The sequence below is a fragment of the Artemia sp. Qi Xiang Cuo genome, chromosome 3 (assembly GCF_049724085.1).
Source record: "Artemia sp. Qi Xiang Cuo chromosome 3, ASM4972408v1, whole genome shotgun sequence".
Lineage (NCBI taxonomy): Eukaryota > Metazoa > Arthropoda > Branchiopoda > Anostraca > Artemiidae > Artemia > Artemia sp. Qi Xiang Cuo.
The window spans coordinates 79,484,847-79,501,798 of NC_142796.1; the positions used below are offsets into that span (position 1 = coordinate 79,484,847).

At 35.9% G+C, this 16,952-nt stretch overlaps 1 protein-coding gene and 1 pseudogene across 1 annotated transcript in view; one reads left to right on the forward strand and one right to left on the reverse strand.

Moving 5' to 3' along the window:
* Positions 1-16,952, reverse strand: part of LOC148954585 (acyl-CoA dehydrogenase family member 11-like) — a 112,440-nt gene that overhangs the window by 11,159 nt on the left and 84,329 nt on the right. Inside the window, exon 8 of the mRNA XM_089086615.1 lies at positions 15,828-16,017. Coding sequence (XP_088942741.1) covers positions 15,828-16,017 — 190 coding nt within the window. The remainder of the gene's footprint in view (positions 1-15,827; positions 16,018-16,952) is intronic.
* Positions 86-10,676, forward strand: LOC148954586 (uncharacterized; annotated as a pseudogene).

The following is a 16,952-nucleotide window of genomic DNA, read 5'->3' on the forward strand; positions in this document are numbered from 1 at the left end:
AAAAGCATGAATTTTTTTTTTATGGGTGATTTTAACTATAATATTTTAGATTTTTCAGGTGATAATTTGTATTTTTTTTAATTATATGATTTCAAGTGACCTTTACCCTTTAACTTGTGTACCTACCCGAATCTCTACTCACTCTGCGACCTTAATTGATAATGTTGTCGTGGGACCTAGCTATTTGAGTCAAAGCTATTCAGACACGATAGTATATCCAGGCTCAGATCATCTGCCGGTAAGTGCTCATGTGATTTGTCTGATAAAGAGAAGTATCCCAGCTAAAAAAATACTGACACGTGAGCTGAAAAAGAGAAATCTGAATAGCTTTGCAGAGGTGGGGAGCTGTATCAAGTGGGACTCGGTCCTGGGGATTTCTGGTGATTCTTCTCTAGCGCACAATCAGTTCATGTATATATTCCAACCGATTTATGAGAAAACATGCCCCTTGCGATTGACAAAACAAAAGAGGGACGATCCCCGCAAGTCGTGGATTACGGAGGCATTAATAGACATGATAAAAAAAAAAGAAACTTGTTATATGAGCAATATCTTAACAGTCAGGATGACGCAGATTTTACGGAGTTCAAGCGAGTGAGAAATAAGGTGAACAGTATGAGAAGGCAAGCAAAGAAGAAGTATTTTGAAAAAATGTTTTCTGATAGTAAGGGAGATACCAAAGCCAGATGGCAAGTTATTAATGGGTTTATGTGAAGTCAGAAAAGTAGTGAGTCGCCTTTCATTGATATAATCGGAAGTTATGCGAGGGATAAAAATGTGGTCGCGAATTATTTTGGCCAGTTTTATTCTCAGGTTGGCTCGTCTGTTCAAGAAAGTGTAAGGTGGGACAGGGGAAATTTTATTAGCGAGGAATTCGTGGACTCTCGTGGAGATACTGTTGAGTTCCAGTTTGAAAAGTGTACAAATGATGAAGTGATTAAAATAGTGAAAAATATAAAATCGAATTCTGCTGGGATAGATGGCGTGAATCTGAAAACTTTTAAAGCTGTGTTAATGTATATACTACCATGTATTCTCCATATTATTAATTTATCTATGGAAACGGGGACCTTTCCAGAAGCGTTGAAGCAAGCTAAAGTTATCCTGCTTTACAAAGGGGGTGCCAGGTCAGATGCCGGTAATTGGAGACCAATATCGATACTGCCTTTATTGTCAAAAATTTTGGAAAAAGTGATTCATCGCCGTCTATATGACCATCTCACGAAACATAGCCTACTCAGTGATACCCAATTCGGGTTTCGAAAAGGTTATTCCACTAGTCATGCTGCCATTTATCTTGTAGATTTTGTAAATAATTGTTTAGTAAAAGGTGAAATCCCTCAAAAAGTATTTTTTGATTTTAGAAAAGCATTTGATATAGTAGATTTTGAAATTTTATAGCAAAGATTAGAAAGCTGAGGTGTTAAAGTAGTGAGTTTGAAGTGGTTTGAAAGTTATTTGTGTGGGAGGTCTATTAAAGTGATGATTGATGATGCTTTTTCTTCCCCTTATCAAGTTTCGTGTGGTGTGCCACAGGGATCGGTCCTTGGTCCACTTCTGTATCTGGTTTATGTGGATAGCATGAGGTTTTATCTTCCAGACTGTTGCTTAACGTCATTCGCTGATGACACTGCAGTTACGTTTTCTAGTCGTTGTTTGGATAGTCTTGTGTTGAAAGTGAATTGTGTTCTGAGAAATTTCCATGTTTTTACTAGTTTGAGTTTGTTATCAGTTAATGTTACTAAGACTAATTTTATTGTATATTCTAGAGTAGGCAAGCCCAGTGATATTGATGGTAGAATTCTGTTTAATAATATGCCTGTAGTTCAAGTTCAAGAAATCCGGTTCTTAGGTTTTTACATTGATCGTAATTTTTCGTGGAAACGCCACAGTGATGTTGTTGCCACAAAGGTTGCACGTGGCCTTGGAGCGATTCGTCGTTTTAAAAATTTCTTACCTCAGAGAGTTTTATTGCTTTTATACCATGCTTTGATCCACCCATATACTTCGTATGGCTGTATGTTATGGGCAAGTAATTTTTATGTGAATTTTAAATGTGTTCAGACTCTTCAAAATAGAGCGATGCGTCTTATTGGTGGGTATGTTGAAGGTGTAAATAACACTTCAGCTTGCTTCAACAAGTTGCAAGTGTTGAATGTAGGACAGCTACGAGATTACCAAATAGGAATTTTTGCTTATCAATGCTGGAATGATGTTAGTCCAGAGGTTTTTACTGATTATTTTAATGACAATAGGTCTCTGCACCATTATGAAACTCGTCATGCTAGTGATTTCATTGTTCCGAATAGAAGTGGAACCAGGGCCGGCTTCTATACTAGATTTTTAGGACTTAATGTGTGGAACTATATTCCGGAGAGCATTCGGGCGGCTGAGCACCTGGGGTTATTTAAAAATAAATTGAAAAAATATTTGTTAGGTCAAGGTTCATAGTTTTTTTTTTTATTTTTTATTTATTTATTTTTTTTTTTTTTTTTATTATTATTTTTTTATTATTATTATTATTATTATTATTATTATTTATCTTTATTATTATTATTATTAAATGAATTGGTGAGAGATTGATTTTTTTTTTGTTTTTTAGTGTTTTTTGTTTTTTTATTTTTTTTATTATTACTTTTTTTTTTTTATGAATTGTTTTTTTTTTTTTTATAGTTAATAATTAATTAGTAAATGAGTTGTATGTATCCGCCCAGTCGCAAGTGCTTTTTGGTATCTTTCTTGGGGTGGGTATTGGCATATTTGTTAAATGTATTTTGATGTTAAATAAAATGAACTGAACTGAACTGAACTATTAAACATAAATCATTTTCACTACTATTCCTACCTGCGTTCCAAACTTTCTTCCCTAAGACACCATCAACAACTTCCAAAATTATTTTCCTAAAATTTTTTCATCTATCTTCCATTTATCATCCATTAATCAGGATCCCGTGCGAATACTGTTCCGTTTACTACACTATAATTTCCATGAGGGGTACCACTCCTCAAGAGGGAACAGAGTTGACCAAAAGGTCTCCAGTCTTGTGGATACCCCGGCAGGGTCGAAGCAGCCCTTTGTAGAGGCTGTTGTCCATAGATCTGGATCTTACGCCCTACCACACTTGTTCTCATATAGAGAATTCTCCCACGATGGTGTTTTGTGTCACCATCCAACTTCACTCATTGCTGGGAGAAGGTATGTAACTCATGGGACCTGTCCATACACCGATAGACTCTGCTGAATGTACCATCCAGGCGCTTTCTCCCTGCTTCGTCTCTATTCACGGCCCCCAGGTAGGGGTGCCCCAGTTTCTATTATAGACCCCCAGGAACAGGATCCTCTAGGTCCGCGCCTCCCATGAAGGTACCCTACGTATTTGTAGGGCGTTTCCCTATCCACCATCGACGGAAGCGCTGAGTGGTCCGGTGGAGCCCCTACTGAGCAGTAGACCTTAGTGTCTTTCGGGGATTTTTGTTTTCGTGCAAGGGTTTTTTATTATTTAAAAAAAAAAAAGAAAACGGAGAGACAACGTAACTTTCCTGTAGTCAAGCGTTGCCAACCTAGCTTCTTTTTTTTTTAACAGAGAGTATGGAACATTACCTTCTTTAAAAATTATTCGTAAGACTCTTTTTTGGATGGATTATATTTTATCTGATTCATCCTGGGGATGTCAGGTTGCCAAACAAGACAAGTATATTCAAGATAAGAATATCGCTGCGATTGAGGTAATAAATGAGGCTAGTAGCTGGTTTGGTGTTGCATTTGGAATTTTCAATCAAGGTGAAAAATTCTCCTAGACTTAGGATATGCGGATGATTTAAGTGTCCCAAATAAAATGTTGCCAATATAGGCTTGAAAATTAAAATTTTAAAACAATAAAACAGATTAGCGTAAAGAGCGAGGGGTTGAGGAGGGGGCAGCCCCTTTTATATACGGAATAATTTCTGTTCGCTTTAAGTTTTAATGTCGCTCCTTAGTTTCAGTTAAAAAAAAACTTGTTTTTTTTTTTATTTAATTATTAGTAAAGATAGATATTTCTATAAAGTTGAAAATTTTGGAAGAATTTGAAGGTAAGTGTACTACCCAAGACTAGAATATTAGAAGCTAATGACAATGGTGAAGTTTGGTTCTGAAATGTGCGTGCTTCGAAAGACGTATGTATTTTTTTTTTGACGTTTTTCAGAGGAATTCCCTACAGATACCTTTGGGTACCTATTTGACTGACCGTACATCAAACAATAAACTACACGAAAAATGTGATTCAATCCCACTTTTTGGGCTGTAGTGAGATATAGGTTCACCATAGGTAGGCACGTTTTGCAGACGAAGGATAACTGATTGCCAAAGGTTTTTCTTTTCAGCTAATCATCTGAGGCTAAACGAAAAGTAGGTCGTCTCCGAGTAGGGTGGGAAGAGGTGATAAGGAAATACTTAAATTCCATTTTTCAACAGATTAGGTTTTCCTTGGAAAGGTCTTCTATATTTCCTCCTAAGTTTTGAGATTCTGAAGTTGTGAAGACACAAGCCAGATATTTGGGCAGGCAACCATACCAAGAAAAGCTCCTCCCCTCATTTTCTTTTATTATGGTTAATGCTGGTTTCTTATTTCCCTATATTGTTCCTATGATTTGGCTATTTATTTGGAAAAACAAAATTAAGTAACGGAAAGGGATGTCAAAATTGTTGGCCAAATGTTTTTATTTTTTTAAGTTTGACCAGCCCTCGTCTCCTCAAAAACGATTATACGTATCCATCTGTTCCTGAGGAAACCATGACTCATTAATATTAGGACAAAATTCAGATCAAGCGAAGCGAGTTTGAAAGACCATATGGAAATCCTAACCACTAGACCATGTGGGATTAAAAAAAAATCAGGGGAAAAAATGGGTTTGAACTGCTGGCCTCTTAATCTGCAGTCAACTCTACCACTGAACTAATGAATAAGCAACCAGTTGACCAAATTAATACATATGGAGACGTTTTCTTCATTTCAATACTATTGATGGCTAAAAGCTTATATGAGGTCATACCCTTGACTGATGCTTATCCTGCTCGTAACACAGAAGACAAAAGTGGCTCTAAATATGGATGGCGTCATCTGTGCAATAAATAGAAAGCTATAAATAGGAAATGCCGTCATATATATGATGAAGGTGGCTCTAAACAGAAAAATGACGTCACATATGCTGTAGATCACACGTCAAATCCTGAGACAGGATAGTTTGTGACAAATACCAGGAAGATAAGCTATTATTTTTTTAAGTTGTTTATTCATGCCAGCAAAATGCCCAAAAGATTGACTATAAATCCAAAACTTGACCTCCAGTTAAAAAGGCAGGATCTATTCCAGATAATAGAATATCAGGAAAGAGTGCAACAGTTACAACTACAAAAGAAGACATTTCAAAAGACAACGAGACAAAAGTACTAGAAAATAGGGATTCTACCCTACCTACAGAAATCCAACCCACAGTTATTACATGTCCAAATGCTTCGGAAAATATAGCTAGTAATGGACAACCCAAACCACATGGGGACAATAAAGATGTCAATGTGAACAGAAAAGTAAAAAAAAGCCTTGAGTAATTGGAAAGGGGTAGTTTCAACCTTTCTGACATGGATGAAAGCACAGAAAATATTTCATAGGCAGCGCAATAGCGCTGCCTAAGTAAATAACGATGTGGGCACAATTTGTGTTTTTTTTCTTAAGCCGGGCACTTCGTATCGAAGGAGTTGTCGTAGAAACTTTAAAAAGCGTTCATTCAACTCGAAATTCGAGTTGCTAGTGCCCTTTTTAATACTCAAAAGCGACTGAAGGGCAACTAGCCCCCCCCACGCCCAGCAGTCCCCCAAACATATCCAATTAAAATTTTGAGATAGCCATTTTGTTCAGCGTAGTTGATTTCCAGATAGAAAATATTGTTTTGAGGAGGACAATCCACTAAAGACCTTAGGGCAAGATTTTTAATTTATTCAATGAGGGCATATAAGAACATAGCTTGCACAGTGTTTTATTTATTATTTTTTTTCCTTTAGAGCAGGACATTTTATATGGAAGAGATCGTCGTAGAAACTTCAAAAGGGGCTCATTTGATTGGAAATTGAGATTTCTAGTGCCCCTTTCAATAGTCGAAAGTGATTGAAGGGCAACTAGCCCCGCCCCACGCCCATCCATCCCCCCAACACATCCAATAAAAATTTTGAGATAGACATTTTGTTCAGAGTAGTTGATTTCCAGATAGAAAAAATGTTTCTGAGGAGGACACTCCCTCACATCCCTCAGGGCAAGGGTTTTAAGTTATGCCCTGGGGGAATATAAGTTTTTTATTGAAGGCGTTGCCGTAGAAACTTCAAAACAGGCTCATTCGCCTGGAAATTCGAAGGGTTAGTACCCTTTTTAATAGTCGAAAGTGATTAGAGGGCAACTAGCCCCACCCCACACGCCCTTCATTCCCCAAACACATCCAATCAAAACTTTGAGATAGCCATTTTGTTCAGCGTAGTTCATTTTCAGATAGCAAATATTTTTTTGAGGAGGACAACCCCCCAAAACGCTCAAAGCAAGGGTTTTAAATTATGCCCTGGGGGCATATAAGGTTTTTATAGAAGGCGTTGTCGTAGAAACTTCAAAAAAAGCTCATTCGATTGGAAATTCAAAGGGCTAGTGCCCTTTATAATAGTCAAAAGTAATTGGAGGGCAACTAGCCCCCCCCCCCGGCCATCATTGCCTCAAACACATCCAATCAAAATTTTTAGATAGCCATTTAGTTCAGCGTAGTTAATTTCCAGATAGAAAGTGTGTTTTTGAGGAGGACACCCCCTCCAAAACCCTCAGGGCAAGGATTTTAAATTATGCCCTGGGGGCATATAAGGTTTTTATAGACGGCGTTGTCGTAGAAAATTCATAAAAGGCTCATTTGATTAGAAATTCAAAGGGCTAGTGCCCTTTTTAATTATCGAAAGTGATTGAAGGGCAACTAGCCCCCCCGGCCATCATTGCCCCAAACACATCCAATCATAATTTTGAGATAGCCATTTTGTTCAGCGCAGTTGATTTCCAAATAGAAAATATGTTTTTGAGGAGGACACTCCCCCAAAACCCTCAGGGCTAGGGTTTTAAGTTATGCCCTGGGGCATGTAAGGTTTTTATAGAAGGGGTCGTCGTAAAAACTTCAAAAGGGGCTCATTCGATTGGAAACCGAGAGTTCTAGTGCCCTTTTTAATACTCGAAAGTGATTGGAGGACAACTAGTCTCCCCGCGCCTATCACTCCTCCCAACACATCCAATCAAAACTTTGAGACAGCTATTTCGCTCAGCATAGTTGATTTCCAGAGGGAAAATATATTTTTGAGGAGGAAACTTCCCCATAACCCTCGGGGCAAGGGTTTTAAGTCATGCCCAGGGGGCATGAAAGGTTTTTATAGAAGACGTTGTCGTAGAAACTTCAAAACAGGCTCATTCGATTGGAAATTCGAAGGGCTAGTATCCTTTTTAATAGTCGAAAGTGATTGCCCCCCCCACGCCCATCCTTCCCCCAAACACATCCAATCAAAAGTTTGAGATAGCCATTTTGTTCAGCATAGTTGATTTCCAGATAGAAAATATGTTTTTGAGGAGGACACTCCCCCACAACCATCAGGGCAAGGGTTTTAAGTTATGCCCTAAGGGCATATAAGTTTTTTAAAGTAGGAGTTGTCGTAGAAACTTCCAAAAAAGCTCATTCGATTGGAAGTTCAAGGGGCTAGTGCCCTTTTTAATAGTCGAAAGTGATTGGAAGGCTTGACATTTTTATAGTAAAGATTGAAATGGATATAATTTATTATTTTTGTTGTTTAGACCAGGGCACTTCGTATCGAAGGAGTTGTCGTGGGAACTTCGAAAAGGGCTCATTCGATTGAAAATAGAAAGGGCTGATGCCCTTTTTAATAGTCAAAAGTGATTTGAGAGCAACTAATCCCCTTCCAATCCCACCCTGGCACGCTAACCCTCCCATTTCTGCTCATTAAATTTAACCAAATCAAAATAGCGTAAGTGTATCCTAACTATCAAAGAAAGTAAACCGATTTTTTTGCGAATGGTATCAAGTTTTCCATTTCAGGTCAACTAAAGGAAGTATGAAACTAAATTAAGCAGTACTATTTATGTCCAAATTTTTAAAAGGGTGTATGTTGTTAAGGATTTCTGAAAATTGTTTCCCCAGCATACAAATAGCAGGCCAAACTATAAAGTCTTAAAAAACGAAAATATTTGAAATGTTTTTTTCTTTTTCCCTGAAAAGACTATGCCAATATAAAACGAACAGAAATTAATTTAAAAACAAATAAGTTCCACAAAATAAATTTTTAAAAGAACAATTGAATTGTTCAATTGAAATGAAAAATACAATTGAATGTGCATTATCAGTTTAATATACATACACTGATATTTAGTAATCAAGATGTTAATATTATTTGATTTATTAAAGTTATAAAAGTAAAAACATATATATTTTTTCAATAAAATGCAAATTTGTTCTGGCCTTGGGAAGGCATAGGGGTTTTGCGCCCAACTTATGTTGAATTCTGCTCGTTTTGAGTTTGACTCGGTTAATTATTGTAATTTCTGTTCGTTTTGGGTTTCATTTATTTATCGATGCTGATTTGTGGTAATTTTACGCTTGGTAGATTTATTTGATTTTATTTTTGCTCATTTTTTGTTTAATGGAGTTCTTTACTTTTCTTTGAAAAACTTATTTTGTGGAAACAGATTTTTAATTAATCTATAAATAAGAATACAGATGAGTTGGCCTCCGAAGCAGCAATAGCTATAAATAAAATTGATATCTTAGAAACCAAATTCAGCATCTATGATACCATAGAGGCTGGAAGTGTCGGCAAGAACCGAAACCCTGCTCGAAAAAAGATATTAAAGTTAAAAAGAATGCTGAACTTGAGCTTTTCTACAACGTCAGAGACGCATTTGTACAAAAATTGGTAAAGAAGGGAGAACAACAAATAGATCCTTCTGAGCTGAGCATTTCTGAGCTTTGTTTCTACTCGAAAGAATTCTTTAGAAAATTAAAACCAAAGATTAATAAAAGAAATGAGGAGACAGTGAAAGAAAAAGAAGTAGAAACGAATCTAACACAAGAAGAAACCACGGAAACTGCGACAGTTGAATGCAAAAATGATGTCAGTTATGAGCCATCAGTACCGATAGAAAAAGGTCCAGTTATTACTTTCGATGAAGAGGGGAACTTTCAAATTTATATGCACAGTTTGGAAATAGAAACAGAAGAAGCTGCTGCAGAAAGACAGGCTTTGGAGTCACAAAAAGCTGTGGATTCAAGAAGTAAAAGTTTCAGTCGGTTTGGAAAGCCAAAAGCCAAGAAGCGTCGCACAGTCTTCTCCCAAAAAGAAAAAGCAATATTTTACACCGCATTAACTTTAATTGGTTCCAACTTCGGCAAGATGACTCAAATTTTTCCATACTATACCCGAAAGGAGCTGTTGTACAAATTCAAAACGGAGGATAAGAAAAATCCGGAGTTAATCAGAAATCTACTTAAGAAGGTTAAATTTGATATAGAAGTCCATAATCAACTTCTAGATAGCTCTGAAGAAGAAAATGAGGATGACGGTGGGTCCAAAGAAAACAAGACAAAAGGAAAAGGACAATAAGTCAAGGATGAATCCAAGAAGGGTGATAGTAAAAATGCAAAGAAGAAAAAAGGATCGCAGAAGCGGAAATCAACTAAAGACAAAAATCAAGTGTCTAAGAAGAGGAAGGCTACTGAAGATGCAAAGAAGTTGGTAAAAAAAAACCAAGGGTTGACATCGATATGGGTCTATATAGAAATAGAGATGAAATCGTGAAAAATGACAACACTAGTCGAGATAAAATCAATATTAGTGATTCGAAAGACGTCAATGAGACTCAAGATCAACAGAGTGATTTTAATCACTGAGAATACAAACTCATTCTCTGAAACACTTATTGATCTTTCAAGAAGTTTATCTGTTAAATCTATTAGTGCCATTGATATCACGAAAGACTATAATGTCTCCAATAATCAACATTCTATTCCAATTCCAGATACACAGAGTAATAGTGCACTCCCTTCAGCCCTACCAGAAACAGATTTATCTAAGCATCCACTCATGATACATAATAATTATGATGAAAACGCAGAGACACTTCTTGGTAATATATGTGAGGCTAGTGATTATAAGTTCACCATGTCAAAATTTCCTGAAATTTCAGAGGTTAATACTTATATAGATAACTCTAAATTTGTCAGAAGTCATGAGGTTAAGAGAAATGGAGTTGAGGTTCTTGAGGTTCTTGAGGAGTTGAGGTCCTTTTCCATTAAATAATATTGAAACCTTGCCTAAACCGGCGAAAAAATTGTCTAGTCTGGAATCAGTTCTTGAAAGTACTTTTAGTGAGTCTACAAACAAATTACCCTACTATATGCCATCAAATGAAATTATTAATCGAGACCATTGCCAAGAAAATGATTTGATTGATACTCTGAATTTATCATCAAGTTTAAAAGAAATAAGTCTAACTACTGATGGACCTCCAAAAACACCAACTAAGAAGAAAACTGATGGCTCCTTATTACGATCATTGCTCATGAAGACGACGAAAAAGAAGCCTAACTAAAATGCTACAACTTATTTTCTAATGTAAAGGGCAGGTGAGATTCCTCTTAATAGACAGTTAATAGAAATCATACCAGTGACATCAACTCTTGGAAACATGGAAGAAAAGTTGCTATAAAGTTAATGGAAAAGTTCAAAACACTGAAACTAGACTCATTGTTTTTGAAAAGAATATGCGACTTTATAATTGTCAGAACAAAAAAAAGTCAAAGATGTACCATGGGTCAGAAAACCTACAAGGCCAGTAAATCTAGGAAAGTATTCAGAATTGGTAGGAAAACGACGTGAACAGGGAATTGATGTTCATATTGAAGTTCCAAGATATCATATATAATTTTTCTATAAAAGAAGTTGGTGATATGAGTGAACACTTTAGGATTTTGTAGAGTATAAATTATCGTTTTTTCAATAAAAAAAAATGTAAACAAATATCGACTTTACTTTAAGAAAAGCAATAAGCAGACTAAATTGTCAATTATTTAACTCCTTTAATAAGTATTAACTCCACTGACTAAACACAATAATTAAACAGTTTGTGGTAAAGAATTATAAGTAATGAGTAACTTGGGCTAATAATAACTAAAATTCTAAATAAAAAAAGAATTTGAGAGTAATTGATACATTAATAGAATTGGCTTTTATCCTCATTCCAAAAATAGAAACCCATTAAGTTTAAAGTTACCCGTCACAGACTATGAGCCTGAAAAAATTTGCCTTATTTTCGAAAAAAGCTCATTTGAATTCTTTTAACCCCCTCCTCCTTGCATGGATTGGACCTGTGTAGACCTAAAAGTGGATTGGTTCACTTCTTGGAATAATAACTGTTAATAGTACTTCCGCTTTAAAGAAGCATGAAGAAGTAGTCTTCTCAAGTCTAAATTATTTAGGAACCAAGGAATCTTTTGCTGGAACGATGCTGGAAACATCTTGGTTATACCCAGGGTGATGAAAACCACAACATCAGATTCAGCATAACAGAGAACCATATTGCAGAGGTTTCGAGCTCCTATCATAGGCAGTGCAACAGCACTGCCTAAGTAAAGAGCGATGTGGACAGAATGCATTATTTGTTTTTTTCAGACGAGGACACTTCGTATAGAAGGAGTTATAGAAGGAGTCTCCTTCTCCTTCTATACTTCGTATAGAAGGAGTTATAGCAGAAATTTCAAAAGGGGCCCATTCGATTGGAAATTGAAAGTTCTAGCACGCTTTTTACTAGTCGAAAGTAATTGGAGGGCAACCAGCTCCCGCCCACGCCCATTATTTCCCAAAACACATCTAATAAAAACTTTTATACAGTTTTTGTTCAGCATAGCTGGAAGGTCCAGTAATTATGTCTTTGAGAATGACACCCACCACAGCCCTCATGACAAAGGTTGTAAGTTACGCCCCGGGGGAAGACAAGGTTTTTATGGAAAGGGTGGTCGTATAAACTTCGGAGAAGGCTTATTGGGTTGGAAATAAAAAGTTCTAGTACCGTTTTTAAGAGTCGAAGTGATCGGAGGGCAACTACCCCCCCCTACCGGCCTATTTTCTTCAAATGCATCTGATAGAAGTTTTAAGATAGCCATCTGCTCAAAAACAGTCCAAAGATTACGTAAGTTATGCCCCAGGGCATATAAAGTTCTTATGGAACGAGTGGTCACATAAATTTTGGATCGGATGGGGCTCATTTAATTGGAAGTCGAAAGCTCTAGTGCCCTTTTTAAGAGTTAAAAGTGAATTGAGAGCCACCAGCCCCTCCCCCACAAGCCTATCATTCCCCAAAACACCTCCGATCAAAATTTTAAGAAAGCTAATTTGTTCAGCGTTGTTGAAAAGTCTAGTAATTATGTCTTTGGGGATGTCAGGGCAAGGGCTGTAAGTTAGAAAATTGGTTCCTTGTTTACATATAGTATATATTATTGAGAAAGGTATGCATGTTTGAACTTTACTTTTCAGAAAGATGAAGGGCATTCAGATGAACCTTTCAGAGAATGTTGAAGGGAGTGTTGAACTAGATCGAAACACGTTATGTGTATACGTACTGCCAAAAGGGCAGAACTCATGAATGACTCGGTAGATTAATTTGGAACTTTCAGGAAATGATAAGGGAGATGATCAAAAAGGCAATATTTGCAAGCTACCACAACAGCTACTATCTACCATACTACTACATTAAGAATATTGAGAGGAAATTTGAACTAAATTAGAAGGCACTATGTGCATCTATTTTTGTCAAAAGAGCGTATATCAAGAATTGATTTGGGTATTAAGTTGGGACTTTCAGAGAATGCTTAAAGGGGAATATCATCTTATGAAAAGCCATTTTATGCACGCTACTACTGACACTACAACCACTGCTATATTTACTACTACTACTACTTCAACTATTACTTCCATTGCAACTACTTGTAAAGGCAATACGTTAATACTATTGCAGCTCCTAGTACTACCGCTATTACTATTAACATTACTACTAGTACTACTATTGTGAAAACTATTACAACTACGCCTAAGGGTATGAAGGTGAAATTTTCAAGATTTTTTTTTAGGGATGGGGGAAGGTAAACTTAATCACAACCCGCCATCCGTATGCAGGTTGTCAAAAGGGCGTAACAGCAATATCTTAGGAACAGTTCGGTTGTTGAAGTAGAAACCAACAGGACTTGTTGTGGGGGATGTAGAACAAACCAAAAGAAAATATTTGCATCCTAATGCTACTGCTTCTACTCATACTACTACTACTGCTACCGTTATTACTACTTCTAATACTACTACTGTCACTAAAGCTAAGGCTATTACTATTAATTCTACGGCTACTGCTGCTACTAAAACTAAAAGTATTAAGGCAAAAAATTTGAAAATATTGAAATTGTATGGAACTAAATCAAAACATACTATGTCTACACTAGTTGGTAAGAGGACGTATCAGAAATGCTTCAGGAACGGTTGATAGTATTAAGTTGAAACTTTCAGCGTGTGTTGAAGACATGTCGAAGAAAACCAAAGGTGCTATGCGCTTACTGATACTAATGCTACAACAACTATTACTACCACTAAGAGTATTAGAGTGAAGGTTTCAAGCAATATTTTGGTGGATGTTGAAATAAATTAAAAAGTTCTAGTACCATTTTTAAGAGTCAAAAGAGATTGTAGGGCTCGCAGCTTTCCTTCTAAGCCCATTCATTTGCCAAACACACACAGTCAAAGTTCTGAGACAAATATTTTCATATTGAATAAGCCAAACTATGGATTCTTATAAAAATAAACCCAAAAAGATACTAAATATTATTTTTCTTTCCACTATTATTTTTTTATTTTTCTTTTCTTCCATAATTTTATGAGCCAAACTATGGATTCTTATAAAAATAAACCCAAAAAGACACTAAATATTATTTTTCTTTCCACGAAAGACTATGTCAATAAAAAATGAACAGAAATTAATTTTAAAAGATTTTTCCACAAATCAAGTTTTTCAAAGAAAAGTAGAGCTCGATTAAAACCAAAATAAGCAGAAATTTTGTTTTCAGTAAAGTGCAAATTATGTTTTGGTCTTGGGAAGGCATGGGGGCTGTCAGCCCTAATAATTTTTACTCGTTTTGAGTTTGACTCGGTTATTTATTCTAATTTCTGTTACTTTTGGGTTTTACGCATTTATTGATGGTGATTTGTGGTAGTTTTAAGGTTGAAGATTATTTTACTTTATTTGTGCTAATTTTTGATTTAATGGAGCTCATTACTTTTCTTTGAAAAACTTGTTTTGTGGTAACAGTTTTTTTTTTAACTAATTGTTGAGAAATGATGACTCGACAGTAATTCAAAAAATAATATTAGTATTTTTCTTAGATTAATTTAAAAAAAAAACAGATTTTCGCGTTACATTACATTTCACTTATGTTATTTTAGTATTTCGTGTGAGAAGATAGTGATTTGACAGTGCACCAAAAAATATGATAGATTTGTTTAAAAAGATACGACTAGAAAGGAAAAAATCAACTTCAACATGAAAATATTTTTCGACCGGCTTTAAGCTCAATGTGAATTTTTGTTTTAAGTTAAGCTATTTACTACAGTTTATAACTGTTATTTTGTCACCGGCAATTTACAGTATTATTTGGAAAATAGTTATTCTACGTTAAATAAAAAAATGATCTAAATTTTTTTTTACCGCATTGATGCCCAATTTGACTTTTTACTCTATACTACAGTTCATTATATTATTTTCAACATTTTTTTGTCGGAAAATCTTAACGTGACAAAAAAAAAGAAAATGCTTCTTTAGAAAATATGACATTACTTTCAATTAGCTTTGAATTCAATTTGATTTTTTCGAGTTTCTAAAACACATAAATCAGAACAGAAGTTAGTGTATAAGTAAACCCACGGAAGTTAAAAAATTTATTTTGATTTCTATCTCTACTACACATCTACATATAGTTTTCCTCAAAGCATCAAAACTGTAGCATCACCAACATTCATTTATTCTCTTATAAACCTCTAAAGAACGGGAATCTCAATTCAATGAGATTCGAACGGGAATCGGGCAATTATAAACTCCTCTAAAGAACGGGAATCTCAATTCAATGAGACAAGAACGGGAATCGGCAATTCAGAAGAATGAGAAGTTCTCGATAACTCCTTGCCATGTATCTGGCTCCGGTGGTCTAGAAACCAAGTCCTAAGGCCCATAGTGATTTTTGTATCAAAAATTTGGAATTGGTCAGAAGTAAATCCTGATTTGTCCAAGCAAAATATCTACGGAATATTTTTCTTCTGAGAACCCCACCGAACCTAGATCCCTTTTATTACTTTTTCTTGCTATTTTTTCCTATTATCTGTCATCATCTCTTTGAGTATTATTATAACATACAAAAAGCCCCGTTATCTGTCGACACACTGAAAGGGCCTATTCATTTTTTTTTTCTTATTTTAATCTTAAGAGAAAGAAAAATAAAATACAAACTAGCTATTATAAGCATAATTTACAAAAATCATATCAACCATAGGTTCAACCACTTATTTTTTAAACCACAGGTTCTATAGCATTTTGACTATTAGGGCGATTGCTCGGTTCGCAAGAACAACCACTCTATATATTCTAAAGACGGAGGATCTAGACTCCAACATACTTTAGAAAACAAAAGGTCCCAGATATGATATTTGGTTTCGAAACAAAGGTACACGAAAAAGTACTTGCCTGAGCATCTCTAAGTATACCAGGGATACCTGTTGTTTCTATATAACCTTGTCCACCAAAAGCTTCTAGTCCTTCTGATATAACAGGTACACACATCTTGGCAGTGTACAGCTTCAAGAGGGGAGTCAAAATTCTAAGTGTTAATTTTTCAGGATCTGTAGCACAGCTGGCTTCCTCCCTCCCAAGAAGCCTGTAAGAAAAAATTACACATTTGGAGCTCATAAGAAGTCACTGCACGAAAGGATCGAGCACGGGTGGTTGTCAAGGGAGACGGAGGGAGGGGTTTGTTTCCTGCTTAGACCCCCTCCACCACGATGAAATAAATTATATACAGATTTGCAATTTCCAATTTTTTCAATGGCTAAAAGACGACAAAACATTCCATAGGTTTCCTAACTCCTCCTCCTCACACAAATACATTGCTCTACTTTACATTTTATTATTTTAGCCTTTTTATAAAGGAAAAGGTAGCTTGAAATTCAGAGTAAAACAAAATATTTCATAGGTGTGCTAGAATCAGGGCCGGATCGACTAGGTGCGGGGCCCGATTGGAACTTTTTCGCGGAGGCCCCCTCTATATATTAAATTTTTATTTGTATCACAATATTTTTTTTCCCTAGAGATCTATTGGGCTACGACTGATCTAATAATTTAAAAGATGTGAAAGGTGTTCTTTAAAATCACCATTGGGGTCTAAAAAATACATTTGGCCATATGAATAAGGTTCAAAATCACCTTCAGGGGTCTGTGATGGGTCTGCCGCTAAATTGATTTGTGATAAATTTGTCCAGCTATTTGGAAGCTGAAAACATTACGACTATTTTTGGTACGATCATCGCTTAATTTGAGTAAAGATACGGTAGGACATGAGCTTAAGTTTCGTATTTGCTTGTTGAACTCTTTAGAGAGGAAGTACTGCCCTATAACAGGCAACACAAGTTTATTTGAAAATTGTTTATGCAGGAAACTAATTCGACAAAGCAGGCATCAGCCCCCAAGTATATCATCTTTGTTGGCTACTTTTCCTGTGGGATAATGGAGGACTCCACAGTGAATACATACAGAGTTGAAGGGTCCCAATGACTCTTAGATATCACTTGCATAGTTAACGGCATCTTTGTAGGT